The following is a 26,728-nucleotide window of genomic DNA, read 5'->3' as shown; positions in this document are numbered from 1 at the left end:
TCTCCAGACGCCGCTGCTCTCTCTGGCTCTGTACTTACAAAATTACCAGACGGGGCATTTTCTGAAGAAGTGATTGATTTAATCTGCGAGTAATATTATTTTATTCTGCCTCTTATTTCCAAACCGACAGCATCGAGCCGACACCACACAGCCTCTTATCAGGCAATCACACCTCTGTGCTTATTCCATTAGCTCGCTCTGTGGGGGGTGGGGGAGATAACTATTTTCAGACCACAGTGTTGCCTAGCTCTGGTTCAAGGTGTTAGGTGCGATTTTCTGACACTGATGCTGTTAGGAGGAAGCACGTAACACCCTGGACCAGAGCTAGCGTTACTGTGCTTTGTGTTGTGTGGTGTTGTGTTGACAGCGACACCTCCCTCCTACCCTGGCTGCTGTTGGTGGAGTGGTCCAGAGGAGGGATCTGGCCCTGGTGGTCCAGTGGTACGGTCATTGCTGAGCCCCTGACCCAGTCGAAACCATCCCCCTGGGCAAAGCCATACTCATGCCAGCCACAAGAGTCACTCTCAAAGTCACAGAAGGAGCCTGGGTGAAGAGAGAGCATAAGTAAGTAAGTGTATTTCAAGCTTGCTTGTGTTCTTCTCTGGGATTTCTGTGTACTTTTTAAACCGTAGTAATGTTTTACCGCAAAATAAATCAAATCAACAAGACAATGGATTCAATGGCATCGAGCAGAGGGAGGGTCAATGCTTTCCTACATTGAAATGCAATAGGAATGGAACTGACCCCCATTCTGACCTCCGGACTACATTTGACTAATTCATAGCTTCAACTACATTGGACAATGAAGAAGTACTCTTACATCAAACTTCAACAACCTGAAGGATCAAACATGATCATTTCTGATATAGTCTACAACTGTAGCAGAAAAAAATGATGAAACTACAAAAAGACAGAAGCTTGAGCACAGCACCTGGGATACGCCCAGAGTTTTTTATGGGATTTGGAGTTTGGTGTGTTTGTTACTTGGCATTTTTGGCAACAGGGTTCTTACGGCAGCTGGCTTCATCCTCCCCGCCAGGACAATGTGGGGTGAAGTCACACACCTTGCCCTCATCAATACACTCCCCACTGGCACAGGTAAAGGAGGAGGGGGGGCACAGAAGGACTGGGGACAGAGGCACACTGCTATCTGGGGCTGGGAATGAAAGCAGATAAAGAACATAGAAAGGAAGGAATATACATATCACATGGCAAGACAATGCTATTACTGGTAGCAGTAAACAATGTGGACTAGGGACAGTGTAGAAGCCTTTCAGACAGTGTCCTAAATGGCATTGTATCCCCTATATAGTGCACTACTATAGGCTCTGGTCAAAAGTAGTGCACTACAGTGACTTCAGAAAGTATTCACACCCCTTGACCTTTTCACATTTTGTTGTGTTACAAAGTTTTAAATGGATTTATTTGTATTTTTTTGTCAACGATCTACACAATATACTCTGTAGAGCTTTGAGGGCACTATGGTGTTGAACACTGAGCTGTAGTCAATGAATAGCATTCTCACATAGGTGTTCCTTTAGTCCAGGTGGGAAAGGGCAGTGTGGAGTGCAATAGAGATTGCATCATCTGTGGATCTGTTGAGGCAGTATGCAAATTGAGTGCGTCTAGGGATTCTGGGATAATGGTGTTGATGTGAGCCATGACCAGCCTTTCAAAGCACTTCATGGCTACAGACGTGAGTGCTACGGGTCGGTAGTCATTTAGGCTCATCGGCTGCGGAGAGCGGGATCACACAGTCTTCCGGAACAGCTGGTGCTCTCATGCATGTCACAGTGTTATTTGCCTCGAAGCGAGCATAAAAGTAGTTTAGCTCGTCTGGAAGGCTTGTGTCACTGCGCAGCTCTCGGCTGTGCTTCCCTTTGTAGTCTGTAATGGTTTGCAAGCCCTGCCACATCCAACGAGCATCAGAGCCGGTGTAGTACGATTCGATCTTGTATTGTCCTGTATTGATGCTTTGCCTGTTTGATGGTTCGTCGGAGGGCATAGCGGGATTTCTTATAAGCTTCCGGGTTAGAGTCCCGCTCATTGAAAGCTGCAGCTCTAGCCTTTAGCTCAGTGCGGATGCTGCCTGTAATCCATGGCTTCTGGTTAGGGTATGTACTGTATGTACGGTCACTGTGGGGACGACGTCATCGATGCACTTATTGATGAAGCCAATGACTGATGTGGTGTACTTCTCAATGCCATCGGAGGAATCCCAGAACTCATTCCAGTTTGTGCTAGCAAAACAGTCCTGTAGTTTAGCATCTGCTTCATCTGACCACTTTTTTATTGATCTAGTCACTGGTGCTTTCTGCTTTAATTTTTGCTTGTAAGCAGGAATCAGGGGGATTGAATTATGGTCAGATTTGCCAAATGGAGGGCAACGGAGAGCTTTGAATGCGTCTCTGTGTGTGGAATATAGATGGTCCGGAGTTTTCTCCTCTAGTTGCACATTTAATATGCTGATAGAAATTTGGTAAAACGGATTTAAGTTTCCCTGCATTAAAGTCCCCTACTAGGAGCTCCACCTCTGGGTGAGCGTTTTCTTGTTTGTTTATGGTGGAATACAGCTCACTCTGACTGTGGTGGTATGTAAACAGCTACGTAAAACACAGATGAAATCTCTAGGTAGATAGTGTGGTCCACAGCTTATCATGAGATACTCTACCTCAGGCGAGCAATAGTTTGAGACTTCCTCAGATATCATGCACCAGCTGTTATTTACAAAAATATATAGTCCGCCGCCCCTTGTCTTACCAGACACCGCTGTTCTATCCTGCCAGTATAGCGTGTAGCCAGCCAGCTGAATGTTGATAGTGTTGTCTTTCAGCCACGACTCCGTGAAGCATAAGATATTACAGTTTTAATGTCCCGTTGGTAGTTAAATCTTCCGCGTAGCTCATAGATTTTATTCTCCAAAGATTGCACGTTTGCTAGCAAAATAGAGGGAAGCGGGGGTTTATTCGATCACCTACGAATTCTCCGAAGGTGGCCCGCCCTTTGGCCCCTTTTTCTCCACCTCCTCTTCACGCAAATCGCGGGGATCTGGGTCTATTCCCGAGAAAGCAATATATCCTTTGCGTCGGGCTCGTCAGAGTTGTGAAAGGGAAAAAATATTTTGCTAGTCCATGGTGAATAATCCCAGTCCTGATGTCTAGAAGTTATTTTTGGTCATAAGAGAAGGTAGCGGCAACATTAGGAACAAAATAAGTAAAAAGATAAGTTGCAAATAAACAAACAAAAAACACAAAAGGTTGATGGACACATAAAACATATGCCTTCCTCTCCGGCACCATTGATACACCATCCAAAGTGTAATTAAGAACTTCACCATGCTTAAAGAAATATTCATTGTCTGCTTTTTTTTATGTTTACCATTCTACCAATAGGTGCCCTTCTTTGCAAGGCAACCTCTGTGGTATTTGTGGTTGATTCTGTGCTTGTAATTCGCTGCTCGACTGAGGGACCTTACATATAATTGTATGTGTGGGGTACAGAGATGAGATAGTTATTCACAAAATCATGTTAAACACTATTATTGCACACCGAGTGAGTTCATGCAACTTATTATGTGACGTGTAAGCAAATGTTTCGTCCTGAATTTATTTAGGCTTGCCATAACAAAGGTGTTGATTAGTTATTGACCCAAGACATTTCAGCTTTTATTTTTTATTTATTTTTTATCTCAATTCTTTAAAAAGAAACATAATTCCACTTTGAGATTATGGGGTATTGTGTGTAGGTCAGTGACAAAATTCATAATTTATTCCATTTTAAATTCAGGCTGTAACAGAACAAAAGTCAATAAGTCAAGAGGTGTGAATACTTTCTGAAGGCGCTGTATATAGGGAATAGGGTGCCATTTGAGATGCAGACTTCATAATTCAGACAGAGCTCTACGTTATGTCTTGTACACATGCAGGCAATTACAGCCATGATATCTATCCCATGCACGTTTTTCATAAAGCTCCACTCATGGGAAATCACTGTGCACTAAAGAGAGCTACCCTTAAATCAGTCTTCATCCTCCATAAGAGTAAGTACATTATGTTGTTATGGCAGAGAGGATTTTGATTGGACCATGAAGTGATGAGAACCAATGGGAGCGTAGAGTTATTTAGATCAATATTGAGCCGCAGACTCTCTCTCTTAATTGGACTGAAATTAAATTCTGGCTTTTATATGAGAAGTATTGGAAACACGATTAAATAAAATAGTCCAATTTTCAGATGGGTTCTGGCTGGATATTGAAAAAAAAGGCTTCTCTTCTCATTTCTTTGAGTAAGAACAGTAACTCACAAACATTGGAAAACTTTAAAAACAGAATATACAGACATGTACAGGAAGTTCATGCATAGTTCCTCTGTTGCACTTGGATACTGTGGACTATACTGTGAGTTGTATCTGTTTTAAATACAGTAGAACCATCCAGACGTGTTTAGAACAGGTAGCAGGTCTATGGTAGCCTGGCAATCCAGACCGCATGGTACAACGCAAGCTGTCCACTTTGAGTTTGATATTAGTCAGGCTACATAAAATGTACAGGAAGGTCATGCTTAGTTCCTCTGTTGTACTTGGATACTATAGACGAGTGGTTCTCAAACCTCTGCTCTGGGACCCCCAGACTATTCACAATTAGTTGTAGTCCTGATCTAGCTCACCTGATTCACCTAGTCAAGGGTCGATGATTAGTTGACAAGTTGTATCAGGTGTGCTAGCTCTGCAATAAATCAAATACATGGAGTGGCAAGGATCCCCTACAGGAGAGGTTTGAGAACTACTACTATACTCTATAGTGACTGAGTTGTATATGTTTGAAATAAAACCATATGGTTCTGTTTTGGAGGAGGTATCAAGTCTATGGCCTGGCCCTAGTATCTTGTGAATGAATGGGGTAAAAAATAACATGTCCCTTCCCCTTGTAGCCTTTGGTAATAAAGATGACTATCTCCTGGATCGACTCCAGCAACATGAGTTGTGACTGACAGAGAGATCCAGGATTGCAAACCAAATGCCACCCTATTCCCTACATGGTGCACTACTTTTAGTAATGTATTAGGTAGGGAATAGGTTTGAATTCGGGATGCAGGCATAGAGAGATCCAGACTGAGGAGCCAGCAGCCAGAAAGACACCCATTCAGTTCCTCTACAGAGCCCCAGACAATATAACTAAGAAAATCACTGGAACTGGTCAAAATTATTAATTTGGAGCAGCGTGTTCCACACACACATGCCCACCCAGTCACTCACAATCATACAAAAAGACAAGACATTCACATCCCTTTAAACACACACAAAAGTACACAAGCATCCACTGACATCTACCTAAGCAAAGTGTCTTTGTGTGTATATATATATATATATATATGTGTGTGTGTGTGTGTGTATGTGTGTCCCTTTGGAGATACACCGAGTGTACAACACATTAAGAACACCTGCTCTTTTCATGACAGACTGACCAGGTGAATAAAGGTCAAACCTATGATCACTTATTATGAACCCGGATTTGTTTCAGGGGAACGGGAATATTTACAATAACCTGTTTCTGTCATGTTTCATCCTGTATCCATGGTTTCCGTTTAATCGTGGGGTATTATTGATGGTTCTAAGCCCATTATTTGTGACAAAGCTCTGTATCGGTATTTATAACCATTGTGGGGAAATACATCACTGCTGTAAACTTGCAGCCGAACTGGAGGTGATATGAATAATAACAGACATTGCGCAGAAAGAAGCCAATGTAACTGAACAAAATGGAACGTGGTTAGATATAAAAGACGGGAGCTATATATTCAAAGAGGCTTTTCTTGGCTAAAAACACAATCATTAGTTTGTAATCTGCTGTGTATTCCTATTAGGCGAAACTGTTATATAGAGTGCATTCGGAAAGTATTCATACCCCTAGACTTTTTCCACATTTTGTTACGTTACAGCCTTAGGCTCAAATTTATTAAATTGTTTTTTCCCCCTCATCAATCTACACACAATACCTCATAATGACAAAGCAAAAACAGGTTTTTAGGAATACAGGTCGCAGTGGTGGGTAGTATATGGGTCTTTGGTGACAAAACGGATGGCACTGTGATAGACTGCATCCAATTTGCTGAGTAGAGTGTTAGAGGCTATTTTGAAAATGACATCACCGAAGTCAAGGATCAGTAGGATAGTCAGTTTTACGAGGGTATGTTTGGCAGCATGAGTGAAGGAGGCTTTGTTGCAAAATAGGAAGACGATTCTAGATTTAATTTTGGATTGGAGATGCTTAATATGTGTCTGGAAGGAGAGTTTACAGTCTAGCCAGACACCTAGGTGTTATAGCTGTCAACATATTCTAAGTCAGAACTGTCCAGAGTAGTGATGCTAGTCGGGCGGGCGGGTGCGGATAGCGATCGGAAGAGCATGCATTTCATTTTACTAGCATTTAAGAGCAGTTGGAGGCCACGGAAGGAGTGTTGTATTGCATTGAAGCTTGTTTAGAGGTTTGTTAACACAGTGTCCAAAGAAGGGCCAGAGGTATACAGAAGGGTGTCGTCTGCGTAGAGGTGTATGAAATAATCACCAGCAGAAAGAGCGACATCATTGATATATACAGAGAAAAGATTCGGCCCAAGAATTTAACCTTGTGGCACCCCCATAGAGACTGCCAGAGGTCCGGACAACAGGCCCTCCGATTTGACACACTGAACTCTGTAGTTGGTGAACCAGGCGAGGCAGTCAATAGAGAAACCAAGGCTGTTGAGTCTGCCGATGAGGATGTGGTGATTGACAGAGTCGAAAGCCTTGGCCAGGTCGATGAAGACGGCTGCACAGTACTGTCTTTTATCGAGCAGAGGTTATGATGTGGTTTTGGACCTTGAGCATGGCTGAGGTGCACCTGTGACCAGCTTGGAAACCGGATTGCATAACGGAGAACGTACGGTGGGATGCGAAATGGTTGGTAATCTATTTGTTCACTTGGCTTTCGAAGACAGGCAGGGCAGGATGGATATAGATCTGTAACAGTTTGGGTCTAGAGTGTCTCACCCTTTGAAGAGGGGAATGACCGTGGCCGCTCTCCAATCTTTAGGAATCTCAGACGATACAAAAGAGAGAATGAACAGACTTGTAATAGAGGTTGCAACAGTGGCAGCAGATAATTTTAGGAAGAGAGGGTCCAGATTGTCTAGCCCAGCTGATTTGTAGAGATCCAGAATTTACAGCTCTATCAGAAAATCAGCAGTCTGGATTTGGGTGAAGGAGAAGATGGGGGGGGGCATGGGCCAGTTGTTGCGGGGGTTGCAGAGCTGTTGGCCGGGGTTGGGGTAGCCAGGTGGAAAGCATGGCCAGCCGTAGAGAAATGCATATTGAAATTGTCGATTATCGTGGTTTTATTGGTGGTGACAGTGTTTCCTAGCCTCAGTGCAGTGGGCAGCTGGGAGGAGGTGCTCTTATTCTCCATGGACTTTACATTATCCCAAAACTTTAGTGCTGCAGGATGCAAATTTCTGTTTGAAAAAGCTAGCCTTTGCTTTCCGAACTGCCTGTGTATATTGGTTCCTGACTTCCCTGAAACGTTGCATATCACAGGGACTATTCGATGCTAGTGCAGTACACCACAGGATGTTTTTGTGCTGGTCAAGGGCAGTAAAGTCTGGAGTGAACCAAGGGCTATATCTGTTCTTAGTTCTACATTTTTTGAAAGGGGCATGCTTATTTAAGATGGTGAGGAAAGCACTTTCAAAGAACAACCAGGCGTCCTCTACTGACGGGATGAGGTCAATATTCTTCCAGGATACACAGGTCAGGTTGATTAGAAAGCCTGCTCGCAGAAGTGTTTTAGGGAGCGTTTGACAGTGATGAGGGGTGGTGGTTTGACCGCGGACCCATAACGGACGCAGGCAATGAGGAAGTGATCGCTGAGATCCTGGTTGAAAACAGCAGAGGTGTTATTAGAGAGCAAGTTGGTCAGGATGATATCTATGAGGGTGCTCATGTTAACGGATGTGGGGTTGTACCTGGTAGGTTCCTTGATCATTTGTGAGAGATTGAGGGCATCTACTTTAGATTGTAGGATGGCAGGGGTGTTAATAAGCTTATCCCAATTTTGGTCACCTAACAGTACGATCTCTGACGATAGATGGGGCAATCAGTTCACATGTGGTGTCCAATTCACAGCTGGGAGCTGAAGGGGGTCTATAACAAGTGGCAACAGTGAGGGACTTATTTCTGGAGAGATGGAATTTTTAAAAGTAGAAACTCGAACTGTTTGGGCATAGACCTGGATAGTATGACAGACCTCTGCATGCTCTCTCTACAGTAGATAATCCTATGCATTGAGTGACGATGAGAGAGGTTGTATCTCTGGAGGTGCCAGATAAGCTAGGTGCGGTCTCCGTATGTGTAGGGGGGGGGGGGACAAAGGCGCTATGAGGCATGTTGAGCGGGACTAGGGGCTAAACAACAGTACACAAGGCATATTGACATTAGAGAGGCATAAAGCAATCACAGGTGTTGATTGGGAGAGCTAAAACAACAATGGGTAAACAGCTAAGACAACAACAATGGGTAAATGGCGATAAATGGGCAGAGAGGGTCAGTTAGTTACACACAGGGCCTGAGTTTGAGGCTGGGGCTGACAGATAAACAAAATGAAGTACCGTGTTAATGAACAGTCCAGCAAGCATCAGCTGTGTAGCCGAGTGATCATAGGGTCCAATGAGCAGCAATAGATGAAACAGGGAGCCGTTCGGTAGTCGTTACTACGCTAGGCGAGCCGGAGACACAGCGTTCAGAAAGCTAGCGGTCCGGGGCTAGCAGATGGGTCTTCACCGACATCCACAACGCAGTTGCCGGTTGAGAGCACATCGCCCGAATTATGTCAACAGACCAGCAGACCAGTCGTGATGGATCGGCGGGGCTCCGTGTCAACAAAGGGTCCAGGCCAACTGGCAAGAAAGGTATTGTAGTTGGTGTACTTAGTTTGCTAGCCGGGAGATGGGCCTAGCTCGAGGCTAGCTCGAGGCTAACTGGTGCTTGCTTCTGGACAAGGGCATTAGCCACAATAGCCACTCGGTAGCAGCTAGCTAGCTGTGATGATCCGGTGTAATGGTCCAGAGCTTGCGGCAGGAATCGGACTGGATAAAAGCAGCCCGATATGTTCAGGGCTGATATCGCGCTGTGCAGACTGGCAGGTATTATCCAGGGCTATCCGGGCTAATGCGGCTGGCATCTGAGCTAAAGGTAAAGACCACTAGCAGTGGCTAACAATGACGAAATAGCTATTAGCTAATTAGCTGGCTAGCTACTGATGGCTAGCCTCTGATAGAGGCTCCAGTTAAAGGTCTAACAAATAGCAGATCCATACCACATTGGGTGAGGTTGGTTGCAGGAAGGTATATTTAATCCGAAAATGGAAAACAGAGACTGAAATGTATACAAAAAAACTAAACAAAACTCAATATTTACACGGGACAAAAACAAACAGGTCTTACTGCTACGCCATTTTGGATCCATCCCCACAGCAATGATGCCGCCACCACCATGCTTCACCGTAGGGATGGTGCCAAGTTTCCTCCAGACATGACGTTTGGCATTCAGGCCAAAGGGTTCAATCTTGGTTTCATGTGCCTTTTACTGAGGAGTGGCTTCTGTCTGGCGACTCTACCATAAAGTGCTGATTGGAGGAGTGCTGCAGAGATGGTTGACCTTCTGGAAGGTTATCCCATCTCCACAGAGGAACTCTGGAGCTCTGTCAAAATGACCATAAGGTTCTTGGTCACCTCCCTAACCAAGGCCCTTCTCCCCCGAATGCTCAGTTTGGACAGGCGGCCAGCTTTAGGAAGAGTCTTGGTGGTTCCAAACTTCTTCCATTTAAGAATGATGGAGGCCACTGTGTCCTTGGGAACCTTCAATGTTGCAGAAATGTGTGAGAGAGCTTCAGCGAGAAGTTTCTTCTTAAAGTGCATGCTGTCCCTACCATCAATGTGGTTTCTAAAGCATTTTAAACTGCCAGCAGCACCAGCAGAGACCGAGAGAATGTAAGTGAACCAGTAGCTAAGTGAAAGAGCTAACTTGCTACCTCAATTCTAACGTTAGCTAGCTATAGTGCATTTTTTCTAAAATAAACTAGCCGGAATTAGTACCATGTTAAAATTGTATATCCTGGTCTCTGGTCTGATCTTTTAATGCTAATCTCATTACTGCTCTTCCCGAATCTAGTCCTTTGGTCAGTTTCATTGTTAGCATATTCCATGCTAAGCACATGCTACACTATCCTCTTCCTCAGTTACTGAATTAATTTGCGGCTATTTCTTTCCAGCTGGCAAAATATGCGAGCTAGATTTTGTTTGTGTACTGCCATATGTCGATAACATACCTAGCTAAATTTGTCATGTACAAGCTAGTTAATATCCTAAATCCTAATCCTAATAGCCGCAAGCTAAAACCCGGGAGACAGGGAAGAGAGAATTCACTTTGTGTTTCATCTCCTGCTGGCTTGCAAATGTTCACTCAAATACGCATTTCCAAATGTAATTGATGAAATAAGATATTTATTCAAAAAAATATTTAAATTGTCAATATATTGTGAATATTGTCAAATAAATCCTCACAGTCATTTTCCATACAAAAAATGTGAAGTGCCACTTCAACAAAATAGGAAAAAGTGCCAATTTAGACGACAGACAATATGTTCCTCCACCATGTACAGTAGGCTAAAGGCAATATGTTCCTCCACCATGTACAGTAGGCTACAGGCAATATGTTCCTCCACCATGTACAGTAGGCTACAGGCAATATGTTCCTCCACCATGTACAGTAGGCTACAGGCAATATGTTCCTCCACCATGTACAGTAGGCTACAGGCAATATGTTCCTCCACCATGTACAGTAGGCTACAGGCAATATGTTCCTCCACCATGTACAGTAGGCTACAGGCAATATGTTCCTCCACCATGTACAGTAGGCTACAGGCAATATGTTCCTCCACCATGTACAGTAGGCTACAGGCAATATGTTCCTCCACCATGTACAGTAGGCTACAGGCAATATGTTCCTCCACCATGTACAGTAGGCTACAGGCAATATGTTCCTCCACCATGTACAGTAGGCTACAGGCAATATGTTCCTCCACCATGTACAGTAGGCTACAGGCAATATGTTCCTCCACCATGTACAGTAGGCTACAGGCAATATGTTCCTCCACCATGTACAGTAGGCTACAGGCAATATGTTCCTCCACCATGTACAGTAGGCTACAGGCAATATGTTCCTCCACCATGTACAGTAGGCTACAGGCAATATGTTCCTCCACCATGTACAGTAGACTACAGGCAATATGTTCCTCCACCATGTACAGTAGGCTACAGGCAATATGTTCCTCCACCATGTACAGTAGGCTACAGGCAATATGTTCCTCCACCATGTACAGTAGACTACAGGCAATATGTTCCTCCACCATGTACAGTAGACTACAGGCAATATGTTCCTCCACCATGTACAGTAGACTACAGGCAATATGTTCCTCCACCATGTACAGTAGGCTACAGGTAGTTCCTCCACATGTACAGTAGACTACAGGCAATATGTTCCTCCACCATGTACAGTAGACTACAGGCAATATGTTCCTCCACCGTGTACAGTAGACTACAGGCAATATGTTCCTCCACCATGTACAGTAGACTACAGACAATATGTTCCTCCACCATGTACAGTAGACTACAGGCAATATGTTCCTCCACCATGTACAGTAGACTACAGGCAATATGTTCCTCCACCATGTACAGTAGACTACAGGCAATATGTTCCTCCACCATGTACAGTAGACTACAGGCAATATGTTCCTCCACCATGTACAGTAGACTACAGGCAATATGTTCCTCCACCATGTACAGTAGACTACAGGCAATATGTTCCTCCACCATGTACAGTAGACTACAGGCAATATGTTCCTCCACCATGTACAGTAGGCTACAGGCAATATGTTCCTCCACCATGTACAGTAGGCTACAGGCAATATGTTCCTCCACCATGTACAGTAGACTACAGGCAATATGTTCCTCCACCATGTACAGTAGACTACAGGCAATATGTTCCTCCACCATGTACAGTAGACTACAGGCAATATGTTCCTCCACCATGTACAGTAGACTACAGGCAATATGTTCCTCCACCATGTACAGTAGGCTACAGGCAATATGTTCCTCCACCATGTACAGTAGGCTACAGGCAATATGTTCCTCCACCATGTACAGTAGGCTACAGGCAATATGTTCCTCCACCATGTACAGTAGACTACAGGCAATATGTTCCTCCACCATGTACAGTAGGCTACAGGCAATATGTTCCTCCACCATGTACAGTAGACTACAGGCAATATGTTCCTCCACCATGTACAGTAGGCTACAGGCAATATGTTCCTCCACCATGTACAGTAGGCTACAGGCAATATGTTCCTCCACCATGTACAGTAGGCTACAGGCAATATGTTCCTCCACCATGTACAGTAGGCTACAGGCAATATGTTCCTCCACCATGTACAGTAGGCTACAGGCAATATGTTCCTCCACCATGTACAGTAGGCTACAGGCAATATGTTCCTCCACCATGTACAGTAGGCTACAGGCAATATGTTCCTCCACCATGTACAGTAGGCTACAGGCAATATGTTCCTCCACCATGTACAGTAGACTACAGGCAATATGTTCCTCCACCATGTACAGTAGGCTACAGGCAATATGTTCCTCCACCATGTACAGTAGGCTACAGGCAATATGTTCCTCCACCATGTACAGTAGGCTACAGGCAATATGTTCCTCCACCATGTACAGTAGACTACAGGCAATATGTTCCTCCACCATGTACAGTAGGCTACAGGCAATATGTTCCTCCACCATGTACAGTAGACTACAGGCAATATGTTCCTCCACCATGTACAGTAGGCTACAGGCAATATGTTCCTCCACCATGTACAGTAGACTACAGGCAATATGTTCCTCCATCATGTACAGTAGACTACAGGCAATATGTTCCTCCACCATGTACAGTAGGCTACAGGCAATATGTTCCTCCACCATGTACAGTAGACTACAGGCAATGTGGTGCTACAGATGCAGGATCTTCATTTAGCCAGTTTGCTACAGGAGGGAAATTAATCCTGCAGCAACAGAAAATATGAATTATTATGTGGATTGAAATTAAATGGACAAGTCGGTAATTTCAAAGTGGAAATTACAAACTTCAGAATCCTTTTTATAATGAAATATAGTACAAATGCTAAATTTCCTACAACAGGGTGATCAAATGATGTGTTTATAGCTCATAGAGACATGTCAACATCTCACGTGCTATGGATCAAAGTCAAGCTACTAAACTATACCCTACTTTTCACAAGTGTTGGTATAACACAGGTTCCTCTGCTCTGTTCAAGGGTGTTTAATTAAAACATGATGAAATGATTCATAAGCAGTAAAGTTTAGTAGGAGTCGAGATGACCAACCAGACACACCTGAGAGAAAATAACACGGACACTAAGATGAAGTCACAAGCGACGGGATCTTGGACCCGCAGATTGTGTGTTTTTACGTCTTTGCCATTACGGTTGACCAGGACAATTCCCAGGCTTGATGAGTCATAGCACAGTCACACAGTTAAAAGTGGCACCACAGGAGCAAGAAGACAGATGGAGGCAGAGAGATTGCATGCCTGGGATGTCATTGACCTACCCCCTCCACTTAGACATGCTAAACTAGGCCCGGTGCTAGAGGCTAGTAGCTGGCCCTGTGGTGGGCAGACTAAGGGAACCACGCCTCAAAGCTCCGCTTTAGGAGTGTTACGTTAAACGACAATACAGACTCTCTCTCTACACACATCACACCATGAGAAAGGACTTTAAGGCCCAAAGGCACCCGCGGATGGTAAAATAGGAAAATCGATGGAAAACCTATGACCTCCATTTGTTTTATAGACACAGAGAAAAGGTACGTAATGCTGTCGGGTGAATAATGTTGGTCGTAAACCGCACCGTAAAGATGCTATAGTGTACTTGGTGCTGAGAAATATTGCTGTAGTATCATGTGAAAAGAAAAAGTCAAAAACATTGGCTTGTGGGTAGAGATTTGAGTTCCATTGTCAATGCACACAGACAAATCCAAGGTCGGTAGGCTACTACTAAAGATGATATGCCAAGGCTGAGTGTCACACTCAGGAGTTGAATATCTGTGCACAATGTGTACTATTGAAGGAGGTAACTCAATTGAGACATACAGTGGCTTGCAAAAGTATTCACCCCCGCTTGGCATTTTTCCTATTTTGTTGCCTTACAAACTGGAATTAAAATAGATTTTGGGGGTGTTTGTATCATTTGATGTACACAACATGCCTACAACTTTGAAGATGCAAAATAGTTTTTATTGTGAAACAAACAAGAAATAAGTCAACAAAAAATGAAAACTTGAACATGCATAACTATTCACCCCCCACCTCCCCAAAGTCAATACTTTGTAGAGACACCTTTTGCAGCAATTACAGCTGCAAGTCTCTTGGGTTCTGTCTCTATAAGCGTGGTACATCTAGCCTCTGGGAGTTTTTCCCATTTTTCAAGGCAAAACTGCTCCAGCTCCTTCAAGTTGGATGGGTTCCGCTAGTATACAGCAATTTTTAAATCATACCACAGATTCTCAACTGGATTGAGGTCTGGGCTGTGACTAGGCCATTCCAAGACATTTAAATGTTTCCCCTTAAACCACTCAAGTGTTGCTTTAGTAGTATGCTTAGGGTCATTGTCCTGCTGGAAGGTGAACCTCCATCTCAGTCTCAAATATCTGGAAGACAAACAGGTTTCCCTCAAGAATTTCCCTGTATTTAGCACCATCCATCATTCCTTCAATTCTGACCAGTTTCCCAGTCCCTGCCGATGAAAAACATCCCCACAGCATGATGGGGATGTAGTCCTCGGGGTGATGAGAGGTATTGGGTTTGCGCCAGACATAGCGTTTTCCTTGAAAGCAAAAGTTCAAATTTAGTCTCATCTGACCAGAGTATCTTCTTCCATATGTTTGGGGAGTCTCCCACATTTTTTTATTTAAGCAATGTCTTTTTTCTGGCCACTCTTCCGTAAAGCCCAGCTCTGTACGGCTTAAAGTACTCTAATCTCCAATGTGGAGCTTTGCAGTTCCTTCAAGGTTATTTTTGGTCTCTTTGTTGCCTGTCTGATTAATGCCCTCCTTGCCTGGTTCATGAGTTTTGGTGGGTGGCCCTCTCTTGGCAGTTTTTTTGTGGTGCCATATTCTTTACATTTTTTAATAATGGATTTAATGGTGCTCCGTGGGATGTTCAAAGTTTCAGATGTTCTTTTATAACTCAACCCTGATCTGTACTTCTCCGCAGCTTTGTCCCTGACCTGTTTGGAGAGCTTCTTGGTCTTCATGGTGCCACTTACTTTGTGTTGCCACTTGTTTAGTGGTGTTGCAGACTCTGGCGCCTTTCAGAACAGGTGTATACATACTGAGATCTTGTGACAGATAATTTGACTCATTGTCATTTTTAACAATTTCACTTCACCGATTTGGACTATTTTGTGTATGTCCATTATATGAAATCCAAATAAAAATATATTTAAATTACAGGTGGTAATGCAACAAAATAGCAAAAATGCCAAGGGGGATGAATACTTTTGCAACGCACTGTAGTGTAGACTCGCTGAGCTGGATTTGGAAACGTATCTGAAGAAGAAAGCCCACGACAAAATTATTAACAGCTCTAAAGAAAAGCAGATGGCACTAAAGTGAACTTGAGAAGAATGCCTCTGTTGTCATAAAACCTGCAGATAAAGGAGGTGCAATTGTGGTTATGGACAAATCCAGATGTGACCAGGAGGTCCTAAGACAACTTAATGGCTCTTGTTTCTACGAACAGATGAACGCATATCCTTCACGATTATTCCAAACAGATCTCAGACTCTTACTCGAGGAGGGTGAGTTTAATTCAGATATCACCCCTAAAGTTGCACAGTTTCTCCTGAATGAGTGCCCCCCCTCAAGCCTCTTAACCATCCTGACACGCCAGTTGTCTCCGGTTTGGTAGACTCACAGAAAGGGTCTCCAGTTTTGTAGATCATCACATTAAAGAGTTTGTCCCGAAGCTGAAGTCATACATCAAGGACAGCACTCAATTCATTGTGTTCATCTATAGCCTCCCCTGTTGAACCCAGGAACTATATTGTGCTCCTAGGACATTAAGGCCTTGTATACCACCATGACACACCAACAATGCCTGGAGACCTCAGAACACTGTCTTGATACCAGGCCAGTACACAACCTCCCCACAAGCTTCACCGTCAGCCTGGCTTCTTCTGTTTTGAAAAACAACTTATTTTGCTTCAATAATAGGCCCTACCTTCGACTGGCAAGGGAACAAAGATGGCTTTTATATAGTTATGCTAATCTTTTTGTTGGCAGACTAGAATAAGTTTTTTTTATAGGACCCTAACATGAACTATTTTCTCCCCCATTATTGTTACTTGGAGATGTTATATCGATCATGTTTTTTTTACCGTAACAAGGGAGACATTACAATGTTGGAGGTTTATAAATGATCGTTTTAGATGTCTGAAATTTACTCTGAATTATAACACTGAAACGATGACCTTTTTGGACGTAATGGTCACAAAACAAATGTGTGTTTTATCCTGTGATCTGTATACCAAACCCACAGACTGCAACATCCTTTTGCATGAAAACCACTATCACCCTACCTCTGAAGAAAAGCCTTTAGCTTTAGCAGGTGGTAACTTGTGGAAGAGATACCAAGTTAGAACACAGTTTTAACCAATCGGCATTCAGGATTAGACCCACCCGTTGTACAAGAAAGGAATAAACAATGTATGCTGGATAAATTGGAATACATTTGTATTTTCAAAAGGGAATGGCTACAAGAAGTCAAATTAAAACAGAGAATCCGGGAAAGATCCCACTGGTTCAGAACAGGAGCAGGAAAAAGCCATCTCGTATATATTGCACGACCCTTACTCCCAAGACAAGTACTACAAAGAATGTTACATTTAAACACGGGTATATTTTACAAAGTCGTGCACCTTTAAGAAAATCTATTTAAGGAGAAACCCCTGGTTACTTCTAAGAAAGCCAGGAATATAATAAATAGAGGGGTGAACGCTTGTCCCTCACAAGATCGTCAAGTCCAATAGGCTTACAGGATTGCCAGCAGTGGGGGGATTTTAAGTGTGGTAATCGTATTCATTGTCAACTCATAAGAAACATTAAAATGGTACAATCGCCCTCAAGAGAACGGAAATGAGCACTTTCACATCTTGTAAAACCAAGAATGTTGTTTACATGATCAACTGAATCCCTTAAGGAAAGCATCATTGAACACAGACACTCGATCAAAAGAGAAGATCATAAAAAAAATCCAGTGGCCAGACATGTTAAAGAAGCAAATGATCGCTATTGAGAAAATGTCCCTGGGTCCAAGAGGTGGCGTTATTAATCCATTTAGAAAGCGTAGAGAGGCGTTTCATAGATTCCATTTTCAAATACTTCTTTCCTACTGGTACTGTATGAGCGAGGAATTCATTCTCAAGGATTTCCTCTAGAAAGCATATCTCTTCTTTTTCCTTATTTATCACTGGTAATGCCGTGAGTGTCTGTTTACATTGTCAGGTGGTATTATTCTCAACTGACTTTATCATTGGGCGGATTCGATTATCTGAGCCGCATGGAACCGGCCAAAGGCCCGTTACGTCACCAGGTGAACGCTGGGAGAGAGGAGCAATCAACTTCACCAGGTGAACGCTGGGAGAGAGGAGCAATCAACTTCACCAGGTGAACGCTGGGAGAGAGGAGCAATCAACTTCACCAGGTGAACGCTGGGAGAGAGGAGCAATCAACTTCACCAGGTGAACGCTGGGGGAGAGAGGGAGCAATCAACTTCACCAGGTGAACGCAATCAACTTCACCTGGGAGAGAGGAGCAATCAACTTCACCAGGTGAACGCAGGTGGGAGAGAGGAGCAATCAACTTCACCAGGTGAACGCTGGGAGAGAGGAGCAATCAACTTCACCAGGTGAACGCTGGGAGAGAGGAGCAATCAACTTCACCAGGTGAACGCTGGGAGAGAGGAGCAATCAACTTCACCAGGTGAACGCAGGGAGAGAGGAGCAATCAACTTCACCAGGTGAACGCTGGGAGAGAGGAGCAATCAACTTCACCAGGTGAACGCTGGGAGAGAGGAGCAATCAACTTCACCAGGTGAACGCTGGGAGAGAGGAGCAATCAACTTCACCAGGTGAACGCTGGGAGAGAGGAGCAATCAACTTCACCAGGTGAACGCTGGGAGAGAGGAGCAATCAACTTCACCAGGTGAACGCTGGGAGAGAGGAGCAATCAACTTCACCAGGTGAACGCTGGGAGAGAGGAGCAATCAACTTCACCAGGTGAACGCTGGGAGAGAGGAGCACTTCACCAGGTCAACTTCACCAGGTGAACGCTGGGAGAGAGGAGCAATCAACTTCACCAGGTGAACGCTGGGAGAGAGGAGCAATCAACTTCACCAGGTGAACGCTGGGAGAGAGGAGCAATCAACTTCACCAGGTGAACAGGTGACTTCACCAGGTGAACGCTGGGAGAGAGGAGCAATCAACTTCACCAGGTGAACGCTGGGAGAGAGGAGCAATCAACTTCACCAGGTGAACGCTGGGAGAGAGGGAGAGAGGAGCAATCAACTTCACCAGGTGAACGCTGGGAGAGAGGAGCAATCAACTTCACCAGGTGAACGCTGGGAGAGAGGAGCAATCACCAACTTCACCAGGTGAACGCTGGGAGAGAGGAGCAATCAACTTCACCAGGTGAACGCTGGGAGAGAGGAGCAATCAACTTCACCAGGTGAACGCTGGGAGAGAGGAGCAATCAACTTCACCAGGTGAACGCTGGGAGAGAGGAGCAATCAACTTCACCAGGTGAACAGGGAGAGAGAGGAGCAATCAACTTCACCAGGTGAACGCTGGGAGAGAGGAGCAATCAACTTCACCAGGTGAACACAGGGAGAGAGGAGCAATCAACTTCACCAGGTGAACGCTGGGAGCAATCAACTTCACCAGGTGAACGCTGGGAGAGAGGAGCAATCAACTTCACCAGGTGAACGCTGGGAGAGAGGAGCAATCAACTTCACCAGGTGAACGCTGGGAGAGAGGAGCAATCAACTTCACCAGGTGAACACTGGGAGAGAGGAGCAATCAACTTCACCAGGTGAAACTGGGAGAGAGGAGCAATCAACTCACCAGGTGGAGAGAGGAGCAATCAACTTCACCAGGTGAACGCTGGGAGAGAGGAGCAATCAACTTCACCAGGTGAACGCTGGGAGAGAGGAGCAATCAACTTCACCAGGTGAACGCTGGGAGAGAGGAGCAATCAACTTCACCAGGTGAACACAGGGAGAGAGGAGCAATCAACTTCACCAGGTGAACGCTGGGAGAGAGGAGCACCAGGTCAACTTCACCAGGTGAACACTGGGAGAGAGGAGCAATCAACTTCACTTCACTTCAGGTGAACGCTGGGAGAGAGGAGCAATCAACTTCACCAGGTGAACGCTGGGAGAGAGGAGCAACTTCACCAGGTGAACGCTTCACCAGGTGAACGCTCAACTTCACCAGGGAGGGAGAGGAGCAATCAACTTCACCAGGTGAACAGGTGAACGCTGGGAGAGAGGAGCAATCAACTTCACCAGGTGAACGCTGGGAGAGAGGAGCAATCAACTTCACCAGGTGAACACAGGGAGAGAGGAGCAATCAACTTCACCAGGTGAACGCTGGGAGAGAGGAGAGCAATCAACTTCACCAGGTCAACTCAACTTCACCAGGTGAACGCTGGGAGAGAGGAGCAATCAACTTCACCAGGTGAACGCTGGGAGAGAGGAGCAATCAACTTCACCAGGTCAGGAGCAATCAACTTCACCAGGTGAACGCTGGGAGAGAGGAGCAATCAACTTCACCAGGTGAACGCTGGGAGAGAGGAGCAATCAACTTCACCAGGTGAACACAGGGAGAGAGGAGCAATCAACTTCACCAGGTGAACGCAATCAACTTCACCAGGTGGGAGAGAGGAGCAATCAACTTCACCAGGTGAACGCTGGGAGAGAGGAGCAATCAACTTCACCAGGTGAACGCTGGGAGAGAGGAGAGGAGCAATCAACTTCACCAGGTGAACGCTGGGAGAGAGGAGCAATCAACTTCACCAGGTGAACAGCTGGAGAGAGGAGCAGGTGGGAGAGAGGAGCAATCAACTTCACCAGGTGAACACTGGGAGAGAGGAGCAATCAACTTCACCAGGTGAACGCTGGGAGAGAGGAGCAATCAACTTCACCAGGTGAACAGGGAGAGAGGAGCAATCAACTGGGAGAGAGGAGCAATCAACTTCACCAGGTGAACGCTGGGAGAGAGGAGCAATCAACTTCACCAGGTGAACGCTGGGGAGAGAGGAGCAATCAACTTCACCAGGTGAACGCTGGGAGAGAGGAGCAATCAACTTCACCAGGTGAACGCTGGGAGAGAGGAGCAATCAACTTCACCAGGTGAACGCTGGGAGAGAGGAGCAATCAACTTCACCAGGTGAACGCTGGGAGAGAGGAGCAATCAACTCACCAGGTCACCAGGTGAACGCTGGGAGAGAGGAGCAATCAACTTCACCAGGTGAACGCTGGGAGAGGAGCAATCAACTTCACCAGGTGAAGCAATCAACTTCACCAGGTGAACACAGGGAGAGAGGAGCAATCAACTTCACCAGGTGGTGAACACCAGGTGGGAGAGAGGAGCAATCAACTTCACCAGGTGAACGCTGGGAGAGAGGAGCAATCAACTTCACCAGGTGAACACAGGGAGAGAGGAGCAATCAACTTCACCAGGTGAACGCTGGGAGAGAGGAGCAATCAACTTCACCAGGTGAACGCTGGGAGAGAGGAGCAATCAACTTCACCAGGTGAACGCTGGGAGAGAGGAGCAATCAACTTCACCAGGTGAACGCTGGGGGAGGAGCAATCAACTTCACCAGGTGAAGCTGGGAGAGAGGAATCAACTTCACCAGGTGAACGCTGGGAGAGAGGAGCAATCAACTTCACCAGGTGAACTGGGAGAGAGGAGCAATCTCACCAGGTGAAGAGAGGAGCAATCAACTTCACCAGGTGAACACTGGGAGAGAGGAGCAATCAACTTCACCAGGTGAACGCTGGGAGAGAGGAGCAATCAACTTCACCAGGTGAACGCTGGGAGAGAGGAGCAATCAACTTCACCAGGTGAACAGGGAGAGAGGAGCAGGTGGGAGAGAGGAGCAATCAACTTCACCAGGTGAACGCAATCAACTTCACCAGGTGGGAGAGAGGAGCAATCAACTTCACCAGGTGAACTGGGAGAGAGGAGCAATCAACTTCACCAGGTGAGAGAGGAGCAATCAACTTCACCAGGTGAACGCTGGGAGAGAGGAGCAATCAACTTCACCAGGTGAACGCTGGGAGAGAGGAGCAATCAACTTCACCAGGTGAACACAGGGAGAGAGGAGCAATCAACTTCACCAGGTGAACGCTGGGAGAGAGGAGCAATCAACTCACCAGGTCACCAGGTGAACTGGGAGAGAGGAGCAATCAACTTCACCAGGTGAACACTGGGAGAGAGGAGCAATCAACTTCACCAGGTGAACGCTGGGAGAGAGGAGCAATCAACTTCACCAGGTGAACGCTGGGAGAGAGGAGCAATCAACTTCACCAGGTGAACACAGGGAGAGAGGAGCAATCAACTTCACCAGGTGAACACAGGGAGAGAGGAGCAATCAACTTCACCAGGTGAACACAGGGAGAGAGGAGCAATCAACTTCACCAGGTGAACACAGGGAGAGAGGAGCAATCAACTTCACCAGGTGAACACAGGGAGAGAGGAGCAATCAACTTCACCAGGTGAACACAGGGAGAGAGGAGCAATCAACTTCACCAGGTGCAATCAACTTCACCAGGTGAACACTGGGAGAGAGGAGCAATCAACTGGTGAGAGAGGAGCAATCAACTTCACCAGGTGAACACTGGGAGAGAGGAGCAATCAACTTCACCAGGTGAACGCTGGGAGAGAGGAGCAATCAACTTCACCAGGTGAACGCTGGGAGAGAGGAGCAATCACCAACTTCACCAGGTGAACGCTGGGAGAGAGGAGCAATCAACTTCACCAGGTGAACGCTGGGAGAGAGGAGCAATCAACTTCACCAGGTCAACTTCACCAGGTGAACACTGGGAGAGAGGAGCAATCAACTTCACCAGGTGAACACTGGGAGAGAGGAGCAATCAACTTCACCAGGTGAACGCTGGGAGAGAGGAGCAATCAACTTCACCAGGTGAACACTGGGAGAGAGGAGCAATCAACTTCACCAGGTGAACGCAGGGAGGAGGAGCAATCAACTTCACCAGGTGAACGCTGGGAGAGAGGAGCAATCAACTTCACCAGGTGAAGCTGGGAGAGAGGAGCAATCAACTTCACCAGGTGAACGCTGGGAGAGAGGAGCAATCAACTTCACCAGGTGAACGCTGGGAGAGAGGAGCAATCAACTTCACCAGGTGAACGCTGGGAGAGAGGAGCAATCAACTTCACCAGGTGAACGCTGGGAGAGAGGAGCAATCAACTTCACCAGGTGAACACTGGGAGAGAGGAGCAATCAACTTCACCAGGTGAACGCTGGGAGAGAGGAGCAATCACCAGGTGAACTGGGGAGAGGAGCAATCAACTTCACCAGGTGAACACCAGGTGAACGCTGGGAGAGAGGAGCAATCAACTTCACCAGGTGAACCAGGTGAACACTGGGAGAGAGGAGCAATCAACTTCACCAGGTGAACGTGCAATCAACTTCACCAGGTGAACGCTGGGAGAGAGGAGCAATCAACTTCACCAGGTGAACGCTGGGAGAGAGGAGCAATCAACTTCACCAGGTGGTGCAATCAACACCAGGTGAACGCTGGGAGAGAGGGAGCAATCAACTTCACCAGGTGGGAGAGAGGAGCAATCAACTTCACCAGGTGAACGCTGGGAGAGAGGAGCAATCAACTTCACCAGGTGAACGCTGGGAGAGAGGAGCAATCAACTTCACCAGGTGAACACAGGTGAACGCTGGGAGAGAGGAGCAATCAACTTCACCAGGTGAACACAGGGAGAGAGGAGCAATCAACTTCACCAGGTGAACGCTGGGGGAGAGCAATCAACTTCACCAGGTGAGCTGGGAGAGAGGAGCAATCAACTTCACCAGGTGAACGCTGGGAGAGAGGAGCAATCAACTTCACCAGGTGAACGCTGGGAGAGAGGAGCAATCAACTTCACCAGGTGAACGCTGGGAGAGAGGAGCAATCAACTTCACCAGGTGAACACAGGGAGAGAGGAGCAATCAACTTCACCAGGTGAACACCAGGTGAACGCTGGGAGAGAGGAGCAATCAACTTCACCAGGTGAACGCTGGGAGAGAGGAGCAATCAACTTCACCAGGTGAACGCTGGGAGAGAGGAGCAATCAACTTCACCAGGTGAACTGGGAGAGAGGAGCTCACCAGGTGAACGCTGGGAGAGAGGAGCAATCACCAGGTGAACTTCACCAGGTGAACGCTGGGAGAGAGGAGCAATCAACTTCACCAGGTGAACGCTGGGAGAGAGGAGCAATCAACTTCACCAGGTGAACGCTGGGAGAGAGGAGCAATCAACTTCACCAGGTGAACGCTGGGAGAGAGGAGCAATCAACTTCACCAGGTGAACGCTGGGAGAGAGGAGCAATCAACTTCACCAGGTGAACGCTGGGAGAGAGGAGCAATCAACTTCACCAGGTGAACGCTGGGAGGGAGCAATCAACTTCACCAGGTGAGAGAGGAGCAATCAACTTCACCAGGTGAACGCTGGGAGAGAGGAGCAATCAACTTCACCAGGTGAACGCTGGGAGAGAGGAGCAATCAACTTCACCAGGTGAACGCTGGGAGAGAGGAGCAATCAACTTCACCAGGTGAACGCTGGGAGAGAGGAGCAATCAACTTCACCAGGTGAACGCTGGGAGAGAGGAGCAATCAACTTCACCAGGTGAACGCTGGGAGAGAGGAGCAATCAACTCACCAGGTGAACGCTGGGAGAGAGGAGCAATCAACTTCACCAGGTGAACGTGAACACCAGGTGAACACAGGAGAGAGGAGCAATCAACTTCACCAGGTGAACGCTGGGAGAGAGGAGCAATCAACTTCACCAGGTGAACGCTGGGAGAGAGGAGCAATCAACTTCACCAGGTGAACGCTGGGAGAGAGGAGCAATCAACTTCACCAGGTGGTGAACTGGGAGAGAGGAGCAATCAACTTCACCAGGTGAACGCTGGGAGAGAGGAGCAATCAACTTCACCAGGTGAACGCTGGGAGAGAGGAGCAATCAACTTCACCAGGTGAACGCTGGGAGAGAGGAGCAATCAACTTCACCAGGTGAACGCTGGGAGAGAGGAGCAATCAACTTCACCAGGTCACCAGGTCACCAGGAACGCTGGGAGAGAGGAGCAATCAACTTCACCAGGTGAACGCTGGGAGAGAGGAGCAATCAACTTCACCAGGTGAACGCAGGGAGAGAGGAGCAATCAACTTCACCAGGTGAACGCTGGGAGAGAGGAGCAATCAACTTCACCAGGTGAACGCTGGGAGAGAGGAGCAATCAACTTCACCAGGTGAACGCTGGGAGAGAGGAGCAATCAACTTCACCAGGTGAACGCTGGGAGAGAGGAGCAATCAACTTCACCAGGTGAACACCAGGTGAACGCAGGGAGAGAGGAGCAATCAACTTCACCAGGTGAACGCTGGGAGAGAGGAGCAATCAACTTCACCAGGTGAACGCTGGGAGAGAGGAGCAATCAACTTCACCAGGTGAACGCTGGGAGAGAGGAGCAATCAACTTCACCAGGTGAACGCTGGGAGAGAGGAGCAATCAACTTCACCAGGTGAACGCTGGGAGAGAGGAGCAATCAACTTCACCAGGTGAACACAGGGAGAGAGGAGCAATCAACTTCACCAGGTGAACGCTGGGAGAGAGGAGCAATCAACTTCACCAGGTGAACACAGGGAGAGAGGAGCGCCCTTCTCGTTCCAAAAAGAATGCAATCAACTTCACCAGGTGCAAAACATGCCTACACGGGCACCCGGGCTAAGATTAATAGAACCCCCCTTTACAGAAAACAAATGTACATGTTCCATTGTTCAGTACAACATAATATCACAATCTATTGGTCAGTCTACACTAATAATAATTGGTTAGATTCATGGAAGTCATCCAACCTAACGTTTGATGTTATTTTAGTGTTTTCACATTCCATTGGTCAGTGCAACATGCACTCAGAATCAATTGGTCTTTCTACAAATGTTTTAACCTATCACATGTTTTTATTAGCATATTCTTTGTTATTGGTCCCTGAGGCCACTTTGAATCGTTCAAAATCCTCATTCCTTTTTATTTCTGTAAAAACCCTAAAGAAGGATAAAATATGAAACATGTAGGTACGATTAATTGCAATAAAGCTTTTTTTTATTTAAATCCATTTGTTCTCCAAGTGTTGCTGATCTCATCTCCTCTACCTCTACTGAAGGAGCTCACTGAGGCGGAGATTATGGAAATCTTTCTCTAGCAGGTTTAACATGTATTTTGCTCAATGCATAAGGTAATATGATCTGCTCTAATGCTGTGCAGCTCTGGGGCCTCTCACATTCACTGCTATCATTCACAAATCCATGTCCAGCTATCTCACACACACACACACACACACACACACACACACACACACACACACACACACACACACACACACACACACACACACACACACACACACACACACACAGCCCTGAATTATGGTTTCACAAGGCCACATGTCTCTCTTGTCCACTCCATCATGCCAACAGCCATAAATTAAGATGGTGAGCTCACACTTTGGGGTGAATTTATTGTTTCATGATTAAGAGGCCTCAATTTGAGGCCAGATACAGTAGGTTTTATTAGGCAAAAAACAACCAAACATTTCCACATTTGGAGTTATGACTGACAGCTCGGGCCATGTCTACCTGCCTCTACAGAATGCCAACAGGAACAGAACAGGATTCTGTGTGTATTGATATTTGTATTTCAACTACAGTATATCCCCCTCTACTTGGTTTTCCTCATATGTAGCCCTATAGGGGATATACTTTACTGTGTAATGCTGATTTTGATCATTTTAACCCTTGCCATGGCCTGACATTTGTGTGTACAGTGAGGTGGTATGGAAGAAGACCTTACCAGGGACAGTCACACAACCATCACTGAAGGAGATGTCATCTATGGCCATGATCTCAGAGGGGTCACTGTCACCAGAGAGCTCCCCTAGAATGATGACCTGTAATACACAGGACAGAGGAACATTATACAGTGTGTGTGTGTGTGTGTGTGTGTGTGTGTGTGTGTGTGTGTGTGTGTGTGTGTGTGTGTGTGTGTGTGTGTGTGTGTGTGTGTGTGTGTGTGTGTGTGCGCAGTGGCATGTCCAGGGGGTGGCCATAGCCCTCAATGAAATCTGATTGGCCACCCCAGTAGCCCCCCTCCCCCAAATTCTGAGCTCTGATAGGTCATCTCTGAATATATTGATCATTTTGACCAAGACGCTCACCGACAGCGAGACACCTCAATCTCACTGGAGAAAGCATCAGAACGAGCGAAACAGCGCCCCTGTCTTAGT

At 46.2% G+C, this 26,728-nt stretch overlaps 1 protein-coding gene and 1 long non-coding RNA gene across 3 annotated transcripts in view; one reads left to right on the top strand and one right to left on the bottom strand.

Moving 5' to 3' along the window:
• Window positions 1–26,728, bottom strand: part of malrd1 (MAM and LDL receptor class A domain containing 1) — a 125,573-nt gene that overhangs the window by 90,186 nt on the left and 8,659 nt on the right. The window contains exons 5-7 of the mRNA XM_052506099.1: window positions 26,296–26,392; window positions 1,013–1,156; window positions 385–543 (exon numbers count right to left, since the gene is read on the bottom strand). Of these exons, the coding sequence (XP_052362059.1) occupies window positions 385–543; window positions 1,013–1,156; window positions 26,296–26,392 (400 nt within the window). The remainder of the gene's footprint in view (window positions 1–384; window positions 544–1,012; window positions 1,157–26,295; window positions 26,393–26,728) is intronic.
• LOC127922385 (uncharacterized) lies at window positions 18,998–25,416 on the top strand. 2 transcript variants are annotated; one of them, XR_008111142.1, is made up of 4 exons: window positions 18,998–19,063; window positions 19,343–19,453; window positions 21,749–21,970; window positions 25,005–25,416. It is a non-coding gene; the product is annotated as an uncharacterized LOC127922385 (long non-coding RNA). The 2 variants fall into 2 exon arrangements; XR_008111149.1 differs by lacking the exons at window positions 18,998–19,063; window positions 19,343–19,453 and adding an exon at window positions 21,428–21,558.

Source organism: Oncorhynchus keta, chromosome 4, assembly GCF_023373465.1.
Source record: "Oncorhynchus keta strain PuntledgeMale-10-30-2019 chromosome 4, Oket_V2, whole genome shotgun sequence".
Taxonomy (NCBI): domain Eukaryota; kingdom Metazoa; phylum Chordata; class Actinopteri; order Salmoniformes; family Salmonidae; genus Oncorhynchus; species Oncorhynchus keta.
Note: the sequence above shows the minus strand (reverse complement) of the source record. Positions and strands in the feature narration are given on the sequence as shown.